Here is a 20,548-nt window from a genome sequence, read left to right on the forward strand (position 1 = left end):
CTGCAAGCGATGTTTGCACACTATTCTTAACGACACGTAGCACATTTACAAATGTTTGAGACCACGATGTGCCACTGAATCCACACCACAGTTTTGAATAACTTTTGTAAGTTAAAGTTACAGGGCGAAACTAAAACATCAACATGGCCATCAGTACAGTTACTTAAATATACTCTGATTTCATGTTTACTTATAAAGATGCGAATGCACTGTTTCATCACTCGGGTGCAATCGCTCTCAAAGTACAGGGTGTTCGGAAAGTCACTGTGCACTTATATATTTATTAACAGACATGTTTCAATACAGAATACAGGAGGTAAATATGAATGACAATTATAAATAATGTTGAAAGTGACCCCCGTTGGCATCAATACAGGCCTGAATCCTTCTTATTTTGTTTCTAAACACCCCTATCAGTTGCTGGCTTGAAATAGACTGAATAGACATATGATTACTAAACTGCACAGTGACTTTCCGAACATCCTGTAGTTTCGGCCATAAAACTAATGATAAAAGTTAAGATAAGATTTGTCATATGGGTGGCGGGTGCTACCCAACTGGTTTCTCTTCCTCTGGTCACTAGTTCTAAATCTTGAAGTTTATTGTATAAATGTGTTGTTCAAATTGAAAGTGCCAAATGTAGTGCATAATTAATTACCCTTATGTAATGCTGAGCATCCCGTTATTCATGGTCAAACTTAGGACTTACCTTTAATTCTGATACTCAACGAAATGCCTTTGTTTATAAATGCGTGAATTCGAGAAACTATCAGACGACTGGACCTATTAAATTCAGCAGTTTGAGTCTACATGTCTGTCTTTTACAAAAGATTAGCCATACATTATGTCCTGCTCTTTCATGGTACCAAGTATCTTAGAAGTATTTCAACAGGCGTGGGAGCAGTATGAAAAAAAAAAAAGACAGTCATATTCGTTATTTGGTTAAAAGGATAGGGGCCCAGCATAGCCAGGTGGTTAAGGCACTCGATTCGTAATCCGAGGGTCGCGGGTTCGAATCCCTGTCACACCAAACATGCTCGCCCTTTCAGCCTTGGGGCGTTATAATATGACGGTCAATCCCACTATTCGTTGGTGAAAGAGTAGCCCAAGAGTTGGCGGTGGGTGGTGACGACGAGCTGCCTTTTCTCTAGTCTTACACTACTAAATTAGGGACGGCTAGCGCAGATAGCCCTAGTATAGCTTTGCGCAAAATTAAAAAAAACAAACAACTCAAAGGGTGGGACAAAACCCTGTTGGCGATAACTGCTGCTTTTGGTAGTTAAGAATTAGGGACGCCTACACCTGAAACCTAAGGGTCTCTAATCTGACTATTTAATCCACATAAACATAATACGCTGTTAGGTTGGAAAATCCAATTCTATAGTAGTAGTAGACCTACATTAAGACATATTTCACAGTCGTTTCCTAGATACCACATTATTTTACTGATTTAGAAAAATAACATTTCAACAAGAAAAGCAGTAAATCACAGCAGCAAATCTTTTATTTCCTGAAAACTCCATTTAAAAACATGAACATGAAAGAACATATGTAAGTCTTACAATATATATATATATATATATACACAACACTAAAGCAATGGCACGTTCGAAACTAACAACCCAAAGCATCAGAAGATAATCGGAATGATATAAACAGTGATCGAAAAATATTTAACGTAACGAAAACCACGTTATATTCACTACATCTTTATCGCAATTTTTTTGGCTGAAAGTCTATTAGTAATTCTAAATATAATTAGTTTTAAAAAATGCCCCATTCAAAGACGAGATCACTCACTGAAACAGTGGGAAGGGATGAAGGAGGACGCGTACAACATGACTGAGTTTCTTGAACTAGTCCTCTGTCAAAAGTATTATTGCTTTTCGTTGCGTGAGCGAAACGTACAACGAAAATATTTCAAAATTTTCACTTAATTTTTCTTTTTACAATTACAACTCTTTTTGCATAGGTATTAATAATGAAAAAAAACAATATTTAAATCTAAAATGCGGTATCCTATGAATAAGATTTACTTAAATTAAGTTAGATATTGAAAAATAATCTTATATTCGAATCTTCGATCGATTAACCCTAATTTACACAAGTATAACAATTCTGTTATTGTTCCCCCAACACAAACAAATACTTCAGTTCTATACTTTAACACACTTACTTCCAGGACAGCCTAAGTAAACCATGTAATTATTTTTGTTGATCACTCAGCTAAACAATGTCACTGCTAAGTAACGTACCCACTTGTAACTCACTAAACTATATTTCACGAAATATATTTTGTGTTGCCGTGTTTAAGTACGAAATTTAAAGAAAACGTCATATTTCACCGTATTATCATAATTCATCCAGTAGAGGGCCAACACCTGGTTTGTCAAATGTTTTAAATGAGGCCAACTTGATGTCTGTCTAAATAATTTTTTGTCGGTTTTCAACTACGAGATATAAATGTTGCTCAGAAAAGTAAAATGCAATTTAGAAACCATTATTTTCTTTCAAATCTTACTGCCGGTAATAAAATAAAAACGAAGGTCTACTAAATGTTTAAACATTTACATTTCTTTTACTTAATAGCGCAGCCTAGCGTGTTATTAGGTATACATGCATATATTGAATTAATTGTTACTAAATATTTCAATTGAACACGTTCTTGAAATGGTTTGATTTACCAATAATTTTGTTAAGAAACTTCTTAATCGTTTATCGAATTATCTTGTATCAACTTAGAAGTAAAATATTTTAATATCATGAGCCATATTCTACATTTAAAGAGACTTTCACATCCTGCTAGAAGTACAGAAAGAATCTCTGATTAAACTTGTACGATATTTAGTATGCACGCGCTTCGACGGGAGTTTGTCCTCCATGGTCTTCAAAGATGGAAGAAGTAAACCTTTCCCAAAGAAATACAAATCTTGCAAAAACGTAATCCAAAAATGGGTTTTATTCCTAAATATTCATTGATGATGGGGGCCTATAAATACCACATGTACCTACTGTAAAACACATGCGATTCATATGGGATTCTTTCTTACATAGTCAATGACAAATGGAGTAAGTTTCTAAGTAGTGTCTATATCAAATTTAATATGCACGTGATTCAAGAAAGACTTTTACTCCCAACGAGGAATTAACTAAGCCCCTTAATACTTCCTGTGAAATAGCGCAATGTATTTTACCATAAGTAAGTTTATTTAACTCATAAAATGAAGCAAGAAATTATTTTCCATATTTGTCCATGAAGGGACAATAAGTGTGGAAAGAGAGAATTCTACCAATGGCATCAGAAATGGGGTAAAGCCTTACTCTTCAGAAATTGACTAGAATGTGCAAAAATAACAACCCATGGAGATCTGCCTAGATGCAGGTTATTTGCTTTCATTAAAAGCAATCTAGTCAAAGCAACTTTATATAATTAAAAGTATATACCCGAAATATCATTGCTGTTTTAATGTACCACTAGGTACAAAATAAAGTGTAACTCAGTTTTCAAAATTTGGGAGGACGGGCGGATATATATATATAAAATATATTGCAAGAACACTACTGCTTTTGAAATATGAAGGAAACTATTCCTCTTTATTTAAAAAAAAAAAACGTGAAGGGACACATCCCCCTGTCCTCCGCGTAAATTACGCCTATTCTTTATAACATAATTACCTAATGTTAATTGTTCAAAAAAACCTCTGGAAACACAAACTTATTTTTGTCAGAACAAAATGGAATACTTAGATTCATTAAAACTATGTTAGTGTATAAATTTTATTGCACACGAAATTTCAATGATACTTAATATCGTACAAAACAATACAATGATAGGACATAACGTGAAATTTAAAAACATGAACAATATTTTAAAATCCAATATTGAAATTAATTTCTGAAATATCCTTTGATTCCATGACATTTCCAGAAAATTTCGAACAAGCAGAAGCTATTCACGTCAAACTAAAAGAAAATTCTATAAGATTAAAAAAAAAAAAAGTATTACTTATGTACACAACACATTCATAATTAGAGCTCGTATCACCATAATAAATTACTACATGCGAAATAAAGATGGCGTATTAATCCAAAGCTTCGCTCGGGGCTGAAAACGCTGTGCGAGAGCTTGATCGAACAATCTAAAAACGTTAGGCAGTTTCGTTGCAGCTCGTCTGTTTCTTTTTCTTAAAAAAAAAAGAGAGAGAAAAAAGAAACTTAACAGCAAGTTTGTTGCTTGCTCCAGTATCCTTTCTTTGGTTTTGATTGGTCTGATGAATTTACGACGTCAAAAGGTTTGGCTAATGACAAGGGTAGAAGACGATGTTTCCAAAAGAGATACAATTTGGTAATTAATGATGGAACACAATAAAGTTGTTAACAGCCTACAAGATGGTTCTTTTGTAGTTCGCTTGAAGAGCCTCTAAGTCCTTAAGATGAAAGCATAAGCGGTCACAATGAGGTACTTTTCGAAGGCCCATCAATATTTTGCAAATATCTCGTGACTTCTCTCGTTAAAAATATATATGTACTTGCACATACATGTATATGTGTGTTTGTGTAATAATAAAAGTATTTAATATTTTATCCACGTTTTATATGAGAAATTACGTAAGCGCGGGCTAAAGTAGTATCATTGGACTTTACTGTAAAATTTCAAATGGAATCAAAGGAAGAATAAATTCGGCAAGATTAACTCGCTTCGTTATCGAAGACAAAAAACAAACAAAAAACAACAAAACCTCGATGATGTTCCATTTAGATTTTCTTGAAACATAAACAGAAACGCAAACAGTTAACCACCACAATAAAAAAAAAAAAAAAACAGAAGTAGAATAAGTTAATTCGTAGCACAATTCAACCTGGAAATATTCAAACGATAAATGTTATGGCTTACAAATTCCTATTCGATCATCCACATCAAGTGTACCGCCTTACGTTGTTCCAACAATCAAACGAATCTTCAACGTTGTTTTGTGTCTGGTTAAATCGAAGGTTGAATCACATGACAATTGAAAAATATTCGCTTCGTCACATAGATAGACATGTTAAAATAATAATAACATTTGCCTGATCAAAGTGTTTAAATAACAGAAGTTTGACTAATCGACAAGTTTCCTTAAACTCTTCTAGCGCTATGAAATATTTACAGGTTTCAATTTGACACGAACGTTTGGACAAAGTTGGCCAATAACAGTAAGTTAATTGAAAAAAAAAGGCAAAATTAAATGTTAACGCGCCAAAATATGACCACTGGTCAGACCGTTGACCAGGCTTTCCATGTTTTTCAGTTCACTAACTCCTCCAGACATCGACTGATGTGAGTAACCCCCAAGCAAATCTCCTCGAAGTGTAGTTGGCAGAGGGGAAGCGGGTAAAAAAGCGGCGTGAGATGACGACGATAGGGAAGGGGTAGAAGACGTCGATGTTGTTGCGATATTCGTCGTTGATTTGTGGATGGAGTATGGAGAAAAACGTTGTTGCCCTACCCGATGGCCTAACTCCACGAGCCCTGTGTAACTGTGTGAAAAAAGTGGGTAAAACTGGGTCGTAGCGGAAGTTGACAATGAAGCTAAACTTGGCGGCAGAAAGAAATGGCTGTAGAAGGATGAAGGGTATAAATATGACATCATGCCTGGACGAGGTGGCATCACCGCTGATCCGAAGGATACGCTCGGAGTTGATAAATGTCCAGAAGCGGCGAGATCAAAGCCATTTAGTGAACGGCCTGAAGACGGGATCTCGGAGGACGTTGGCTTGGCTTGTTCTTCTTCTAAGTTTTCACAACAATGGTCACTGCCCAAAGAAACTATATCTGTAGCCGTAACGTCCCTTATCCCCTGGTGGTTAGCACTCTTAAGACTACCTGAAAAATATAACAATAATAAACGTGACAATGTCAACCTATTGGAGATGTTTACTTTGCAATATATTTATATATTTTTGTCTTTTTTTTATTTTGATTTTCGTGCAAAGCTACACAGGGGCTACCTGCGCTAGTAGTGAAAGACTAGAGGGAAGGCAGCTGGTTATCATCAACTACCGTCAATTCTTGGGCTACTCTTTTACCAACGAATAGTGGGACTGACCATCACTTTATAATGCCCCCACGAATGAAAGGGCGAGCATGTTTGATGTAACGGGGATTCGAATCCGCGACCCACAGATTGCGAGTCGATCGCGCTAATCACTTGACCATGCATAGCCATTTATATACATATATAATCCTGAAAACTTCAAACAGCTGATTATTGTTACTCTGCAAATTCATCACCTAAAAGAACACAGTGCAGTGAACACTTGTACTTTCAAAATTATAGAAGCGAATTATGGTTTCAATTAAGCAGGAAGAAGTCACTTTAACCAGTCAGCTCTCTCATATTTTACGGATAACCGCTTACAAGTGTTTGTTTTCTCGTTGCTGGGGTGTGGTCTTGTAGGTAGCGTGCCAAACCCCGGATCAAAGACACGTGGTTCGCGTACAGTTGTTGCAAAATCGCTCTCGAAGGTTTTGAACTGTGGTGTGTTATAAGAGAGTGGCGGTCGAATCCAACTATTCCATTAGATTAGCCTTGCACTTGGTGTGGAGAATGTTCATCAAAGAGCGCCCTCTGGTCTATCATTTTTAAACTACGAACGGCTAGCGTAGATAGTCCTTCTTGTGGATTTGCGCTATTGTCTAAACCTTTCCATTATATTATATAGCATAATTTCAAGGACCAATACAAAGAGTTTTTCAACCATAAAACCGTTAACACTACAACTTTTAAAACGTTCTTTTAAACTACGAATTGAAGATCTTGAAGTTTTATTTTTAATTGTTTAATGTTTGAAGATCCTGCTAAGTTTCAGGTAATGAGGAAATTTTTTGCGTTCAATTCTCTTACAGTTTAGACATGGCATAGCCATGTGGTTAGGACGCATGACCCACAATTCGAGTTCGAATCTCCGTCCCACCCAACATGCTCGTCATTTCAGCTGTGGCGGCGTTATAATGTTACGATCAGTCCCACTATTCATTGGTGAAAGACTAACCTAAACGTTGGCGGTCGGTGGTGATGACTGTCTGTCTCCCTTCTAGTCTTTTACTACTTAATTAAGGATGGCTAACGCAGATAACCCTCGTGTAGCTTTACGCAAAATTCGAAACAAGCCAATTTTTTTTCAGTTCAGTTCTTCCATTATCGGAGAGTGTGCTCCATTTTTGGTTCGCTTGCTGTTAAGCCCAAAGCTACACAATGGGCTATTTATTTTGTGTCCTGTTTACAACGGATCCCGAAGCCTGCAGATGTAGACTGTTCAATATAAATCAATTTTGAAAGCAACTCACATTTCTTTTCATTATTTTCACTTTTGACTCGAACATTTTAATTATAATTATTACTTTCGAATATTTTTCGGGAAATATACAACCAATGGGAGAATAAGCTTTACCGTTTTCCACAGATGTCCCCTGTTTGTCTCTTGCAAGGTTATTTTGTGACGGACGTGGTTCGTTTACCCCATCTACATCAATTCTTTCTTCCTCATCAGAGAGTCCATCTGGTTCCTCTGAGGATAAGTGATCGGGCTCGGAAACGTGTCGTGATGGACCCTGATCTTGTATCGAAGTTTCTTGGCGCCTGTAAAGATAATTCAAACATTCAGTTGTGTTTGAGGAGGTGGAGGTAGGGGGACAATTATTACTGGTATATGTATTTTATAGTTACAGGGACAATTAATACTGGTATATGTATTTTATAATGAAATACTCAAAGAGTGTCAGTGATTTGAAAGGTAGGGGGACAATTAATACTGGTATATGTATTTTATAATGAAATACTCAAAGAGTGTCAGTGATTTGAAAGGTAGGGGGACAATTAATACTGGTATATGTATTTTATAGTTACAGGGACAATTAATACTGGTATATGTATTTTATAATGAAATACTCAAAGAGTGTCAGTGATTTGAAAGGTAGGGGGACAATTAATACTGGTATATGTATTTTATAATGAAATACTCAAAGAGTGTCAGTGATTTGAAAGGTAGGGGGACAATTAATACTGGTATATGTATTTTATAGTTACAGAAATACTCAAAGAGTGTCAGTGATTTGTTTGGAATTTCGCGCAGAGCTGCAAGAGGGCTATTTGCGCAGTGCAAGAGTAGAGGGAAGGCAGCTAGTCATCACCACCCACCGCCAACTCTTGGGCTACTCTTTTACCAACGAAAATAATGCTATTATAACGCCCCTACGAGTTGAGTGTCTTATCCACCTGTCCATAACGGGCCGGGTGTCAGTGAATGTAATGAAGAAAATGAGAAAAGCTTAACTAATAATTTAATTACAATAAGTCCAAAACAAATGCTGATAGCGCCCTCACCTCTTTTCTCGTTTTCCAGCTCCCGTATCTCTGAACCCTTTAGCAAACGGGTTGTTGTCAATTTTCAGCTGCGTTATCTAACACAGAGAAAAATAATTAACAAGATACTCACATTTTCAGTACTTCTTTTTATAAACGAAAATTACTACGCGACCAGGACATAAATAAATAGGTTTATTAGATTTCTAAAGTGATCAACTGGGACTTTTTTTTCTCGAACAGTGACACTGTTATGGGTTTAAATAACTGATATTTATTGTATCGCGTTTTAAAACCAAAGACAAATAAATTTTGATAAGAGTTTGTATGATTTTTTTAAACAATGAGAATAGATTTATGTATAAGAAACATTCTGATTCTGAATTTTCTTTATGCGCTATCTGTGCTATGCTCACCAGAGGTACCGACTAAGAAAACTTGTCAGCTAGTTTCTTTGTTTGCTTGTAATTAAACACAAAGTTACACAATGGGCTATCTGTGCTCTGCCCAAGGGCATATCGACTATGAAGACATGTCAGACGTAATCGATGAAATTCTTTTGCTGAATAAAAATAATCAAGACGTTGTTAAACATTAGTTTTCGGAATCAACACTAGATGGATAGATGGCCGCCCTTCGACGTAAACCACAAAGTACTAGCTGTAAAAACGAGCCACAAATAACACAATGACTGTTAAATTTAGTTACTTTACTTGTAGTTTAGACTTCTTTAAGTGCTTGTAAAAACAAACAAATAAACGTACGTATCGATTCGGCGAATTTAATGCGCAGGCTTAGATGGTAAGAAAAATGCAAAACACGGCGTGACTTTATTTTAAAATGAGCAAGCTACTTAACTACTTAAGTAATCCCCTCAGAATTCCTTCCCTTCTTCCCCTGCACAGACACTCATAAAACGTCGCCCGGTGTCGATTTCTTTTAAAGTGAAGAAACTGTCCACTAATGGTATCCCAACCGTGCACGTAGGTCGCCCTCGAGGGAGAGAAGACTGCATCTTCTACAGCCACTTATCTGAGATTTCCGTGTCTTTATGGGCCCTTAACCGTGCTGTTGAACAGATAGTTGGCAAGAAGTGAAGAGCTTAAACCGAGGAATGTCAAAAGAACTTTAAGTGCCGACAAGGCCGAAAGCAAAACCAGAAGCTTCCATGATGGTACGCTTCTTATTTCGCCGCAAACTCGACTTCTCCTTTACCATGGGATTAAACGGTACAGTGACTTTTGAAAAACAGGGATGTCTAAGTCTCGCTTACCATGGAATTAAACGGTACAGTGAGTTTTGAAAAACAGGGATGTCTAAGTCTCGCTTACCATGGAATTAAACGGTACAGAGACTTTGGAAAAACAGGAATGTCTAAGTCTCGCTTACCATGGAATTAAACGATACAGAGACTTTGGAAAAATAGGAATGTCTAAGTCTCGCTTACCATGGAATTAAACGGTACAGAGACTTTTGAAAATCAGGAATGTCTAAGTCTCGCTTACCATGGAATTAAACGGTACAGAGACTTTTGAAAAACAGGAATGTCTAAGTCTCGCTTACCATGGAATTAAACGGTACAGAGACTTTTGAAAATCAGGAATGTCTAAGTCTCGCTTACCATGGAATTAAACGGTACAGAGACTTTGAAAACAGGAATGTCTAAGTCTCGCTTACCATGGAATTAAACGGTACAGAGACTTTTGAAAATCAGGAATGTCTAAGTCTCGCTTACCATGGAATTAAACGGTACAGAGACTTTTGAAAAACAGGGATGTCTAAGTCTCGCTTACCATGGAATTAAACGGTACAGTGAGTTTTGAAAAACAGGGATGTCTAAGTCTCGCTTACCATGGAATTAAACGGTACAGAGACTTTTGAAAAACAGGAATGTCTAAGTCTCGCTTACCATGGAATTAAACGATACAGAGACTTTTGAAAAATAGGAATGTCTAAGTCTCGCTTACCATGGAATTAAACGGTACAGAGACTTTTGAAAAACAGGAATGTCTAAGTCTCGCTTACCATGGAATTAAACGGTACAGAGACTTTTGAAAAACAGGAATGTCTAAGTCTCGCTTACCATGGAATTAAACGGTACAGAGACTTTTGTAAAACGGGGACGGTACAGTTTTCTAACATTTACTTATTTTGATGACCAAGAAGAACACATATTCACTCAAATTATTTTTAAATATTCATGTTATATAACTATATGTCTAACTGCTTACCTGTCTGTCTATTTGATTTTACACTCATAACTTAACCCTAACTCAGACTCACTGACCTTTTCATTTTGATAGGCTGTGACAGCGATAAATTCGGTCTCCTTGAAGACGTACGTACGAAACGTACTGTACGGTAGCTTGAGGATGTCGTTAGCCCGGACAAGATGAAACCTCGGCTGGTACTTGTGCATCGAGTTCAGGATAGTCTGAGAAACGAATAAAAATATTCACTAGGAACAACCTCAGGCAAATTTAAGGAACTCTTAACTGAATCACTTAAAATCAAACCAACAAATTCTAAATTTGCGCTATTCTTGTATTTGGTTAGTCGGTGGGGTTGTTGTTAAGCTGGAAGTTGTACCGGACATCTGCGCTCTGCTCACCACGGGTATATTTTAGTTAGTTTGTAAAAAACAGAACTAAAACCCTTGTAACTCTTTATTAATATTATTATTCAGATAAAGAGATTGTAATAATCGCTTCGAGTAATTTTACTGTTTCACAGCTTTATACGATATTTTCTACACTGAACTATACTTCGACAAACCGGCAAGAGGTTCATCAAAATGAACTGTTTCAGAAGCATTATTATAAATTTTGGAGTTGCTTAAGCGAGCTACCAGATGTCGCTTCAGGAAAAATTGTGAAGGATAATCAGAAAGTACAAAATTTTCAAAGTGAATGTCCTTTAAGCTGGGAAAGTTCGTGAACACTGGATATATATATATATATTTAATGCTGATTTTGTGCTACAAATTCCAGAATTTGTGCTGTACTGTGCTCTACAACGAAACTTGTCGGGCAACTTTAATGAGACGGGGTAAGGAACTGGAGTGAAATTAGTTCTAATTTTGCAAAGTGCTAGAAAAGTCTGGAACCATAGGAAGATCAACGAGTTTCACAGAATGTGATCCACATGCTGGCCTTGTAATTCGAGACAAGTTTGGATTAGCACCAAGATTAACTGAAACCTTCTGGTGACTTACACAGCACCATAATCAGTCACGTGTCTGAAATTAGGAAGAGCTTCAAGTCACCGATAATTCCAGACTGTTCAGACATCCAGTTGTACTACACCAACATGGTAGTTGCAGCAACAAAATACGAACCAAGTATGGTTAGCTTTGAAATAGAGTTGTTGGGATGCGAGGGGGAGTTCATGGATGAAAACTGAGAGGCTATGCACGAATATATATCTTGAGTAAGTCTGGCAGAGCCTGCTTTCTCCATCATGATTTATGACGGTAATAAAATCTAATATTTAAAACAAATAATCAAAAATAAGTTTTTGTAACTGAACTACGCTTGACTGTGTCAAATTCTCAGGGTTAGAAGAGTAACAAAGAAGTTCACGTGCTCAGCATTCATGAAACACTGGAAAAATATAATGTCTCACCATAATAAAAACCACGAGAAATACTGATTATTTTAACAGTAAAGCAATCGATCATAACGTTCCATTGTACTGATTAAACACATGCTTTCTAAGTGGTTCCACAGAAGTCCAATATACATTTAAAACAACCACCACCATGTGCTCACAGCTTTCTTAGATGTATAAATTATTTACACTTGCTATTGTATTTGAAAGGTGTTAAGCGAATTAAAGAAACAGAGGTTCGGGTTTTTATAACTAAATGTATCAGTTTAACTGGGTTTTGGGCTTCTATTACTAAACATATCAGTTTATCTGAGTTTTGAGTTTTTGTTAGTAAATGTATCAAGTTAACCGGGTATTAACATCAGGTTAATCGTGTTTCGGGTCTCTATTACTAAATGTATCAATTTAACAGGGTTTGGGTTTTTTATTATTAAATTTGTCAGTCTAACCAGGTTTCGGATTTTTCTTACTATAATAAAATATCTCAAAATGTCCTTTATGGAAAGGCAGAATTAGTTCAGATATAATGAGTAGGAAAATATAGAAGTTCTCACACATTCCCAGAAGGTAAACCTCACTCCTAAAAATATTGTAAATAGGTGTCAGAGATGTATAAATGCATCAGGTTGACTGGGTTTTCATGGCTTAGCACGAGACTAGCTGTCGTAAGAGAAATGGAGTGAACATAACTGTAACACCTGCTGTGGTGCTTCACTGGTTGCTTATTATGTGTAGAAGTACATGGCCGTATATGTGAAAGGTTTAATGACATATATTGTTTACTGATACTTTCGTATCACATTTTACCGTTTTCTTTTCGCGTAATATCACCTAGTGTGTTCTAAGATTTCCCTCTGTTGGAAATTGACTTCGCATGACCTGGTGGTTAGGGCATTCCACTAGCAATTTATTGATCAGGAGATCGAATCTACGTTCCACCAAACATGCTCGTCCTTTCAGTCGTGTGTGTGAGGATGGGGACGGGGGTGCAGTCACTCTTACTATTCCCTTTGTTAAAGAGTAGCTCGAGAATTGGTGGTGGTCGGTGTTGACTAGGTGCCTTCCCTCTTACTTCATAATTAGGGACAACTAGCGCAGATTGCCTTCGAATAGCTTCGCATAAAAATTTAACAACCAATCAGATCCTTGAAGACAGGGAATCACCAAAAATGAGTAACGTTTCTAAGCCCACATTTCACACTGTCGTCACATATTCTGTTGCGAGTAAATTCATAACTGCACATTTCACACTCACTTCACCAATGGTAACATTCTTAAGTCCACACTTCACACTCATTTTACACATGTTCTGTTGTTAGTAAAGAGTCCAGGTGCACCTTTCACACCGATTTTACACAAGGTCTGTTGATAGTATTTTTCTAAGTGCACATTTCACGCAGGGTCTATTAGTAGTAACGTTTCTAAAAGCACACTAACGTCACCTAGTGTCTGTTGATAAATTGTCCTGAGTGAATAAATACTACAATATTTATTCCAGAGAAACATGGCAAGCTTCCTTCTGTTTATGGTTATTGTATTAAGAAAAATACGTCAAAATATCGAAAACACTTTGTAAACATTGCCATAAGTTGCCATAGAAACGGTACAAACTTACGAACTCAGCCGTTTGGCTGCTTGAATTATATAACACAACGCTTTCATTAAAGTAATTAGATGCAATTCCATCACTGATTAAACATCAAATGTAGCGTGATAAGTTATTCAATCAAAATCACTGTTATGGAGAACAACAAATAAAAAACGCAGTTTTCTGCTGTCCACATGAACGAAAATGAAGATATTTCTAGTCCATTCAGTAGCTTAAAAAAACATAATTTCAAGGGCACGAACTGCAGGTGTAAGTGGGCGCATGCCATTGGTCAGCTTGAGTAGTTGAACAAGTTTCTTGACCAATAGCGTGGTAGTCCAATAAATAAATAAAACCTAACCTATTACCATATTTTTCTTTACAGGGGTTCCGTTGAGTCTCATGTTAACAGTTCGGTTTATGTAATGGGATGCACACAGTATGTTGACTTAAGCATAAATTCACGTTTCTGACAGCGTTAAGTAAACATAAATAAATCATCCATACGCTTTAGCGTAGTATAGAGTTACCATATTTCCCACTACGATGATCCAGAGAGAGAGAGAGCGAGAATACGGTACATTTCAACCTGTTGCTAACTGCATATTAAACACCAACAGTGTAAAGAGGGTTCTTGGAATATAACACCACTGTCGCATTACTAATATTTTAGTTATGTTTTTGTTTTTTCCTACACCAGAACCACATCTGACTATCTGCTGTGTCCACTACGAGGAATGGAACCCCGAATTTAGCGTTATAAGTCTGTAGACTTACCGCTGTCCTGCGATAAGACGTTTTGCACCTACTACGGGGAATCGAACACAGGATTTTAGCGTTGTAAGTCTGTAAATTTACCGCTGTTCCATCAGGATATATTTTGTGAATATAACCCGGATTTTAGCGTTTTACGCCCGTGAACTTAATGTTTTTCCTTCTAGGAGGCATTTTGTTTATTTGGATTAATTTTAAAGACATTTTAAGCGAAATAATCTAAACGTGCTTTGGATTGAGAAAACACAAGTTCGAATCCTTGCTCAGTCATATCGAGAAACTCATGTAAACATCTCATGTAACTGTTACAAATTCTCTTTGGGAATATATGCATTTATTTTGTTCTTGACGGGTTTTTTTTTTTTTAATTTTACACAGAGATACACGAGGGCTATCTGTGCTAGCCGTCCCTTGATATAGAATAAAAAGGAAGGTAGAGAAATATATATGTAAAAACGACTCGTTTGGGTTGAGAAAATATTTTACGTAGAGGAGTGAACAACGTTTCGACCTTCTTCGGTCATCACAAAGAACCTGACGATGACCGAAGAAGGTCGAAACGTTGTTCACTCCTCTACGTAAAATATTTTCTCAACCCAAACAAGCCGTTTTTACATATATATTTCTCTACAAGTGGGTTTTCTCGACATCACTGATTAAAAGGAAGGTAGCTAGTGAACACCACCCACCGCCAACTCTCGGATTACTCTTTTATCAACGAATAGTGGGATTAAACTTCAGATTACAACCTCTCCCTCTGCCGAAAGCGCGAGCATTTTCGGCGAAGGTTTCTTATTTTATCGGTTAAATGATAGTTGGAAAAAAAAACATTACGTATATCACAGGTGATGGAGTGATTAATGAAACATCTGAAACTGATTTCATTACATTGAACTATCAGAGAGCAAAGAGGATTCCCTATTTTGTCCCACCCTGTAGATTACACCTTCTACACCTTCGTTACAGATTACAGATATCACGTACAGGTACGCGGACTTGGCTTCTGAACAGCCAAGTACAGCAGAGTTAAACCTCTCATGCACGGGTACAACAGAATAACACAATTTAATTAAAACTTGTTTATCTAGTAAGTACACACGCTCAGTAAATAGGTGTGTTTCGAACGTACAATAAAAACGTATCGCAAAAGTAAGTGCAAAAACCTTCTAAAAGTGTTGTACGGTACAAATTTCAAGGCTCACTTAACAAGTCGATGGATGGATAGGAGTTTAAACGAACAGACTCACAGGTAGATGGACAGATAAACAGCTGGACAGCCTGGTCGGTGAACGTGGGGGTAAAAAAGACGCTCAAACGTTTTATTCTCATGCGTTCCCTCCCCTGCTGATAAGAGGACAACTTATTATCCTAGCATGACAATACCAGTGGACTGGTCACGCAGACAGACCTGAGTAAGAAGGATAACCATTACATGTAGCACGTGACACTCTCGTAAGGAAATCGTCCAAGAACAATATAACCGGCGATGTAAAGGTTCGATTAGAATCAGTGCAGTGTGTGTTAAATACTCATTGTTAAATTGGAGGCAACCGTTTTCTTTATTAACTCGTCGTCGTATCTGGGTTTAAATTCTTACCTACACATGCATGCTTGCCGAAGATGTTGTCGGGAACTTTCAATTGGTGGAAGGACGCCAGACTACACAACATGAGTTAGGCTTAGCTAACTAATTACCCGTAGTCCATTGGAATAACATTTGAAAAATGTGAGAATAACAGCTTTATAGTGATTTCCTAATTCTGATTCACTGACTAACTCATTATTTTTATTCTAGATCCTAAAGTTGAGTACTGCTCTCAGTACTTCTTGTTACTTACATATCCATGCTTGTCAGAGATGTTGTTGGTCAGCTTCAGTTTGTAGAAGGACACCACCTTCTGCATCCACTGTTCCCCAGTACTGGGAGAGTCTGGGTGGATGTACATCCTTTTGGGCATCTCGGGGTCAGCTTTTCCGGCCACCACCCAACGTCGATTATGAAATTTGTATCTGCAATCGTCGGCAGCAACGATATCCATTAACATAATATACTTGGCCTTCTTGTCCAGTCCTGAGATCCTTACTTTGAACGGAGGAAACATCCGCCTGGTGGTATAAAGAAAACCAGTTTTAACCTAACGAACAAATGCATTGTGAGAAATGAGTTCTGTTACAAAGGTCTAAGTAACGGGTGTTAATTGACTTCGTGGTACGGTTTCATAATTTTTAATGTGCACGAATCGAGTATGAACAAAATAGTTAAGGAGTTAAAAAACAAAAAAAAACATGCACGTCAAAGTTCAGGTAAAACTGACCTTCTGTGATGTTCGAAGGTTGGTTAACTTCGGATTATCGACTCTCCACATTTTTTTTTATTTTCATATAATTTAAGGTTTTGTATATTAATGCAGTTTATCTCAGTTTATTAAACTAGTTTATCTCATGATTAAAGCTCCTCATGTATCAGAAACACAGCATTAAATAATTTAACATTTTCAACATCTTTTCACGTTTTATAGGTCTTTTTATAGTTCAACCAATCAAATATCGATGTATTCATCCGCTAGTTTTTTTTGTGTTGCCTATATTAAGAATTCATTCATTGTAATTATTGTATAGTGCTAAAGGAGGTTAACATGGTGAAACACTGTGATAACAACTATTATATCCCATAATAAATACGATTTTTAAGTTTTACAGAACAGCGAATTTCCTTTGATCACAAAGTTTTCCATTATTCAACTACAGTCAACAAACTATAGCGTGGGTGTTTTAAATATTTCATGACAAGAATTAACCTTATTAGTTTGAATTTATCGTATGGCGTTCTAGCTCTCAGACAATTAAAACTTGTCTAACCTTAAAATCAGAAACATTAAAGTAGCACGTGATTACACACGAAAGAGGCACCAGCCTTTTAATCCACGTTCTTCGGTGACGTCGCTTGAGAGAGAAGAAAACAAAAAGCACCGTTAAAACAGCCCGTAACAGGACCTACCATATAAAACTATGGATACAACTCATACTAGAGCCAACATTTTCACCAACTCAAGTTAAACTTCTAATACACATCTGACCCGACTCTTCACACAAAGCCAAAATCAAGTACACAATTGACACAATCATTTAGCCTGACAATACATTTGACATAAGCTTTAAAAGATCTTTGTTACAAACTAAACACAAACCACACTCACAGCACGGAGATGCTTTTCCTATAACACAACAACACAGGCTCACATCGAATCTCTAAAACACCTTCATACCGCTACAATTTACAGGATATTTCAGTGTTTCTATTCTAGTGTGTATTACTACATTTATCATCAAAGAAACCAGTTTTGATTTTCCGGATCTTTCAGTGTTTGTATTATACACTTCAGAAAGTAACTGAAGACAACCCTGAAGAAGAAAGGTCCGACAGCGTTATCTTGGCTGTACGTAACGCATTTGAGGTCTTAGTATATAAATACGTTGTCTCAGCACTTTCTGAAGTGTATAATACAAACACTGAAAGATCCGGAAAATCAAAACTGGTTTCTTTGATGATAAATGTAGTAATACACACTAGAATAGAAACACTGAAAGATGGTGAAAATCAGAGCTAGTTTCTTTAACAATAATTGTAGTAATACACACTAGACCAGAAACACTGAAAGATAGTGAAAATCAGAGCTAGTTTCTTTAACAATAATTGCAGTAATATACACTAGAATAGAAACACTGAAAGATGGTGAAAATCAGAGCTAGTTTCTTTAACAATAATTGTAGTAATATACACTAGACCAGAAACACTGAAAGATAGTGAAAATCAGAGCTAGTTTCTTTAACAATAATTGTAGTAATACACACTAGAATAGAAACACTGAAAGATAGTGAAAATCAGAGCTAGTTTCTTTAACAATAGATGCAGTAATACACACTAGAATAGAAACACTGAAAGATGGTGAAAATGTTAAAACGCTAAAATAAACTTCCACAATTTTATGTCACTTCTTAACCACCAGTGTGTCAGCAGTAACAGTTCTGACCAGCTGGTGTTCAGTCTATGGTTAAACTGATATTAGGCAAAAACTGAGGGTTGATAGATCATAAAACTTGTATAATGATATCCATTTCTAAACCCACGTGAGTTTTCTTCACAACTTATCCTGTGAGGAAGCTGCTACCTAAACAAGAAAATTAATTGTCATCTACAAGTTAAAGTATTATTCAAAGTTCCCAATGTAACCTTCTGTTAGAAACAAGTGAAATAATGGACAATCAAGTCACCATATTGATGTACTTCCTGAAGTACGGCATGGTTACTTACTTTAGAAACTAAAATTACAAAACGTAGTTCAAGCTGTAATACGCCAACAGTAAAAACTATTTTGATTGGTTTTCGGTTCGGTGAAAATCTCCTTTTTAAACTTACGTTTTAGAAGAGATGCAGTGAAAGTATACTAAAAGTAGGGAAAGATGTAGTGAAAGTTATATGATAAGACAAGATGTAGTGAAGGTATTATGATAAGACAAGATGTAGTGAAGGTATTATGTGTAAGACAAGATGTAGAGAAGTTATTATGTGTAACACGAGATGTAGAGAAGTTATTATGTGTAAGATAAGCTGTGGAGAAGTTATTATGATAAGACAAGATGTAGTGAAGGTATTATGTGTAAGGCAAGATGTAGAGAAGTTATTATGTGTAACACGAGATGTAGAGAAGTTATTATGTGTAAGACAAGATGTAGAGAAGTTATTATGGTAAAACAATATGTAGAGAAGGTATTATGTGTCAGACAAGATGTAGAGAAGATATTAGATAGGTCAAGATGTAGAGATGTAAGTATGTACCAGTTCTTCCCGAAGCAAAAGTATATAATGTTTTACACCAACTGAAATATTTTTGAGCAACAATTTAGAATTAGCCATGAAAATTGATGGATGACACTGAGAAAACTGGATAAACGTTAGATGCTTTGACAATAAATTAATGTTTTCATAAAGTACAGTTGTGATATAAATTGTGAAGAATGGTAAGTATTACCTTTGAAGACAATGGAATTATTCGATTATACTGAATGACTTATATCCTTCACTTGATAAAACACCACCTTAATGTTATTAAAGCAAAAACTAGGCGAAGAACAAACTGTGCAAAGAGTCTAACCGGTAAAAACAATGGAGCAACATACATTAGACCCGCAATTGACCATGCAGCCCGTGCATGAATAAATGTAAGTTAAAAAAACTATTACAAGCCAAATTACAAACAATACAAAATACACTACTCACATCAACTTATAAAGTACCCAGAACTACCTCGTCAAAATTAATGCATAAATACACAAACATGGCAACAAATATACTCCTACATATTACAATAAATTATTTTGACAAAAATTGGAGAAAAAACGAACTAGTAAGCGAACTTGACAGATAATGCTTCCATGATGAGGATAGCCCTAAACGCCTCGCCTCTCCCCAGTAAATATATATATATTCAAATAAAACAAAAAGGCCACCTATAAACCAGACTCCAGATTAGCTTAGGGACTAACTAATAAACATTGAAAGGGGATTTAGGCAAATGTTTTCTGGTTAATACCAATCTAGTGATAGTGCAAGTTGTTATGGAACTTTTGAGAGAAATGATATATTTGCACCAAGTGTATATATATGTAGATAGTGCATGGATAGGGGCCTGAGTGAATGCGGGTTACTCTGGCCATTGTGCAACATTTATAAATACATTTGGCAGTTGCTAATATCAATGCAAAGGAAGGAGAAAGAGGTTGACGAAACCGGATCCTCCCGGTGTCCAAACACAAACAACGATAAGAGAAAGAAGGTATTGTAATTTTGTAGTTTTTTTCAATAAGCACGTGAAATAAGATGACAAAATACTTTTAGAAGGCGGTAAGTTTCAGAGGTTTATAGCGCAAAAATTCAGGGCTTAATCCCCACACATGACACCATGCAGATGGAGCTAACTGTTTAGCTTTGCGCTAAAACAAAATCTAAATCTAAATTTTATCTTAAAGACAATGCAAGTAAAGTTTGCTGCCTTTTCTAATAGCTAAATAATACATTTTTAATCGCTAGATGGCTCACTATAGTTTTTGTTACATTGCTGAGTATTTTTTTTCAAAAGGCTCAATTTAAGTTAATTAAATGGAATTAATTATACCATTCTTGACCGCTAGATGACTTAGCATAGTTTTAATGCTTTGTTTTCAACTGTTTTACAGC

The 20,548-nt window shown here is 36.3% G+C and overlaps 1 protein-coding gene across 1 annotated transcript in view; it reads right to left on the reverse strand.

Annotated features, from left to right (window-relative positions):
• Window positions 1–1,489: 1,489 nt before the first annotated feature.
• LOC143253742 (uncharacterized) overlaps window positions 1,490–20,548 on the reverse strand; it is a 28,942-nt gene continuing 9,883 nt past the window's right edge. Inside the window, exons 2-6 of the mRNA XM_076508057.1 lie at window positions 16,152–16,419; window positions 10,630–10,776; window positions 8,364–8,440; window positions 7,432–7,619; window positions 1,490–5,863 (exon numbers count right to left, since the gene is read on the reverse strand). Coding sequence (XP_076364172.1) covers window positions 5,229–5,863; window positions 7,432–7,619; window positions 8,364–8,440; window positions 10,630–10,776; window positions 16,152–16,419 — 1,315 coding nt within the window. The 3' untranslated portion in view covers window positions 1,490–5,228. The remainder of the gene's footprint in view (window positions 5,864–7,431; window positions 7,620–8,363; window positions 8,441–10,629; window positions 10,777–16,151; window positions 16,420–20,548) is intronic.

The sequence above is a fragment of the Tachypleus tridentatus genome, chromosome 6, assembly GCF_004210375.1.
Source record: "Tachypleus tridentatus isolate NWPU-2018 chromosome 6, ASM421037v1, whole genome shotgun sequence".
Classification (NCBI taxonomy): domain Eukaryota; kingdom Metazoa; phylum Arthropoda; class Merostomata; order Xiphosura; family Limulidae; genus Tachypleus; species Tachypleus tridentatus.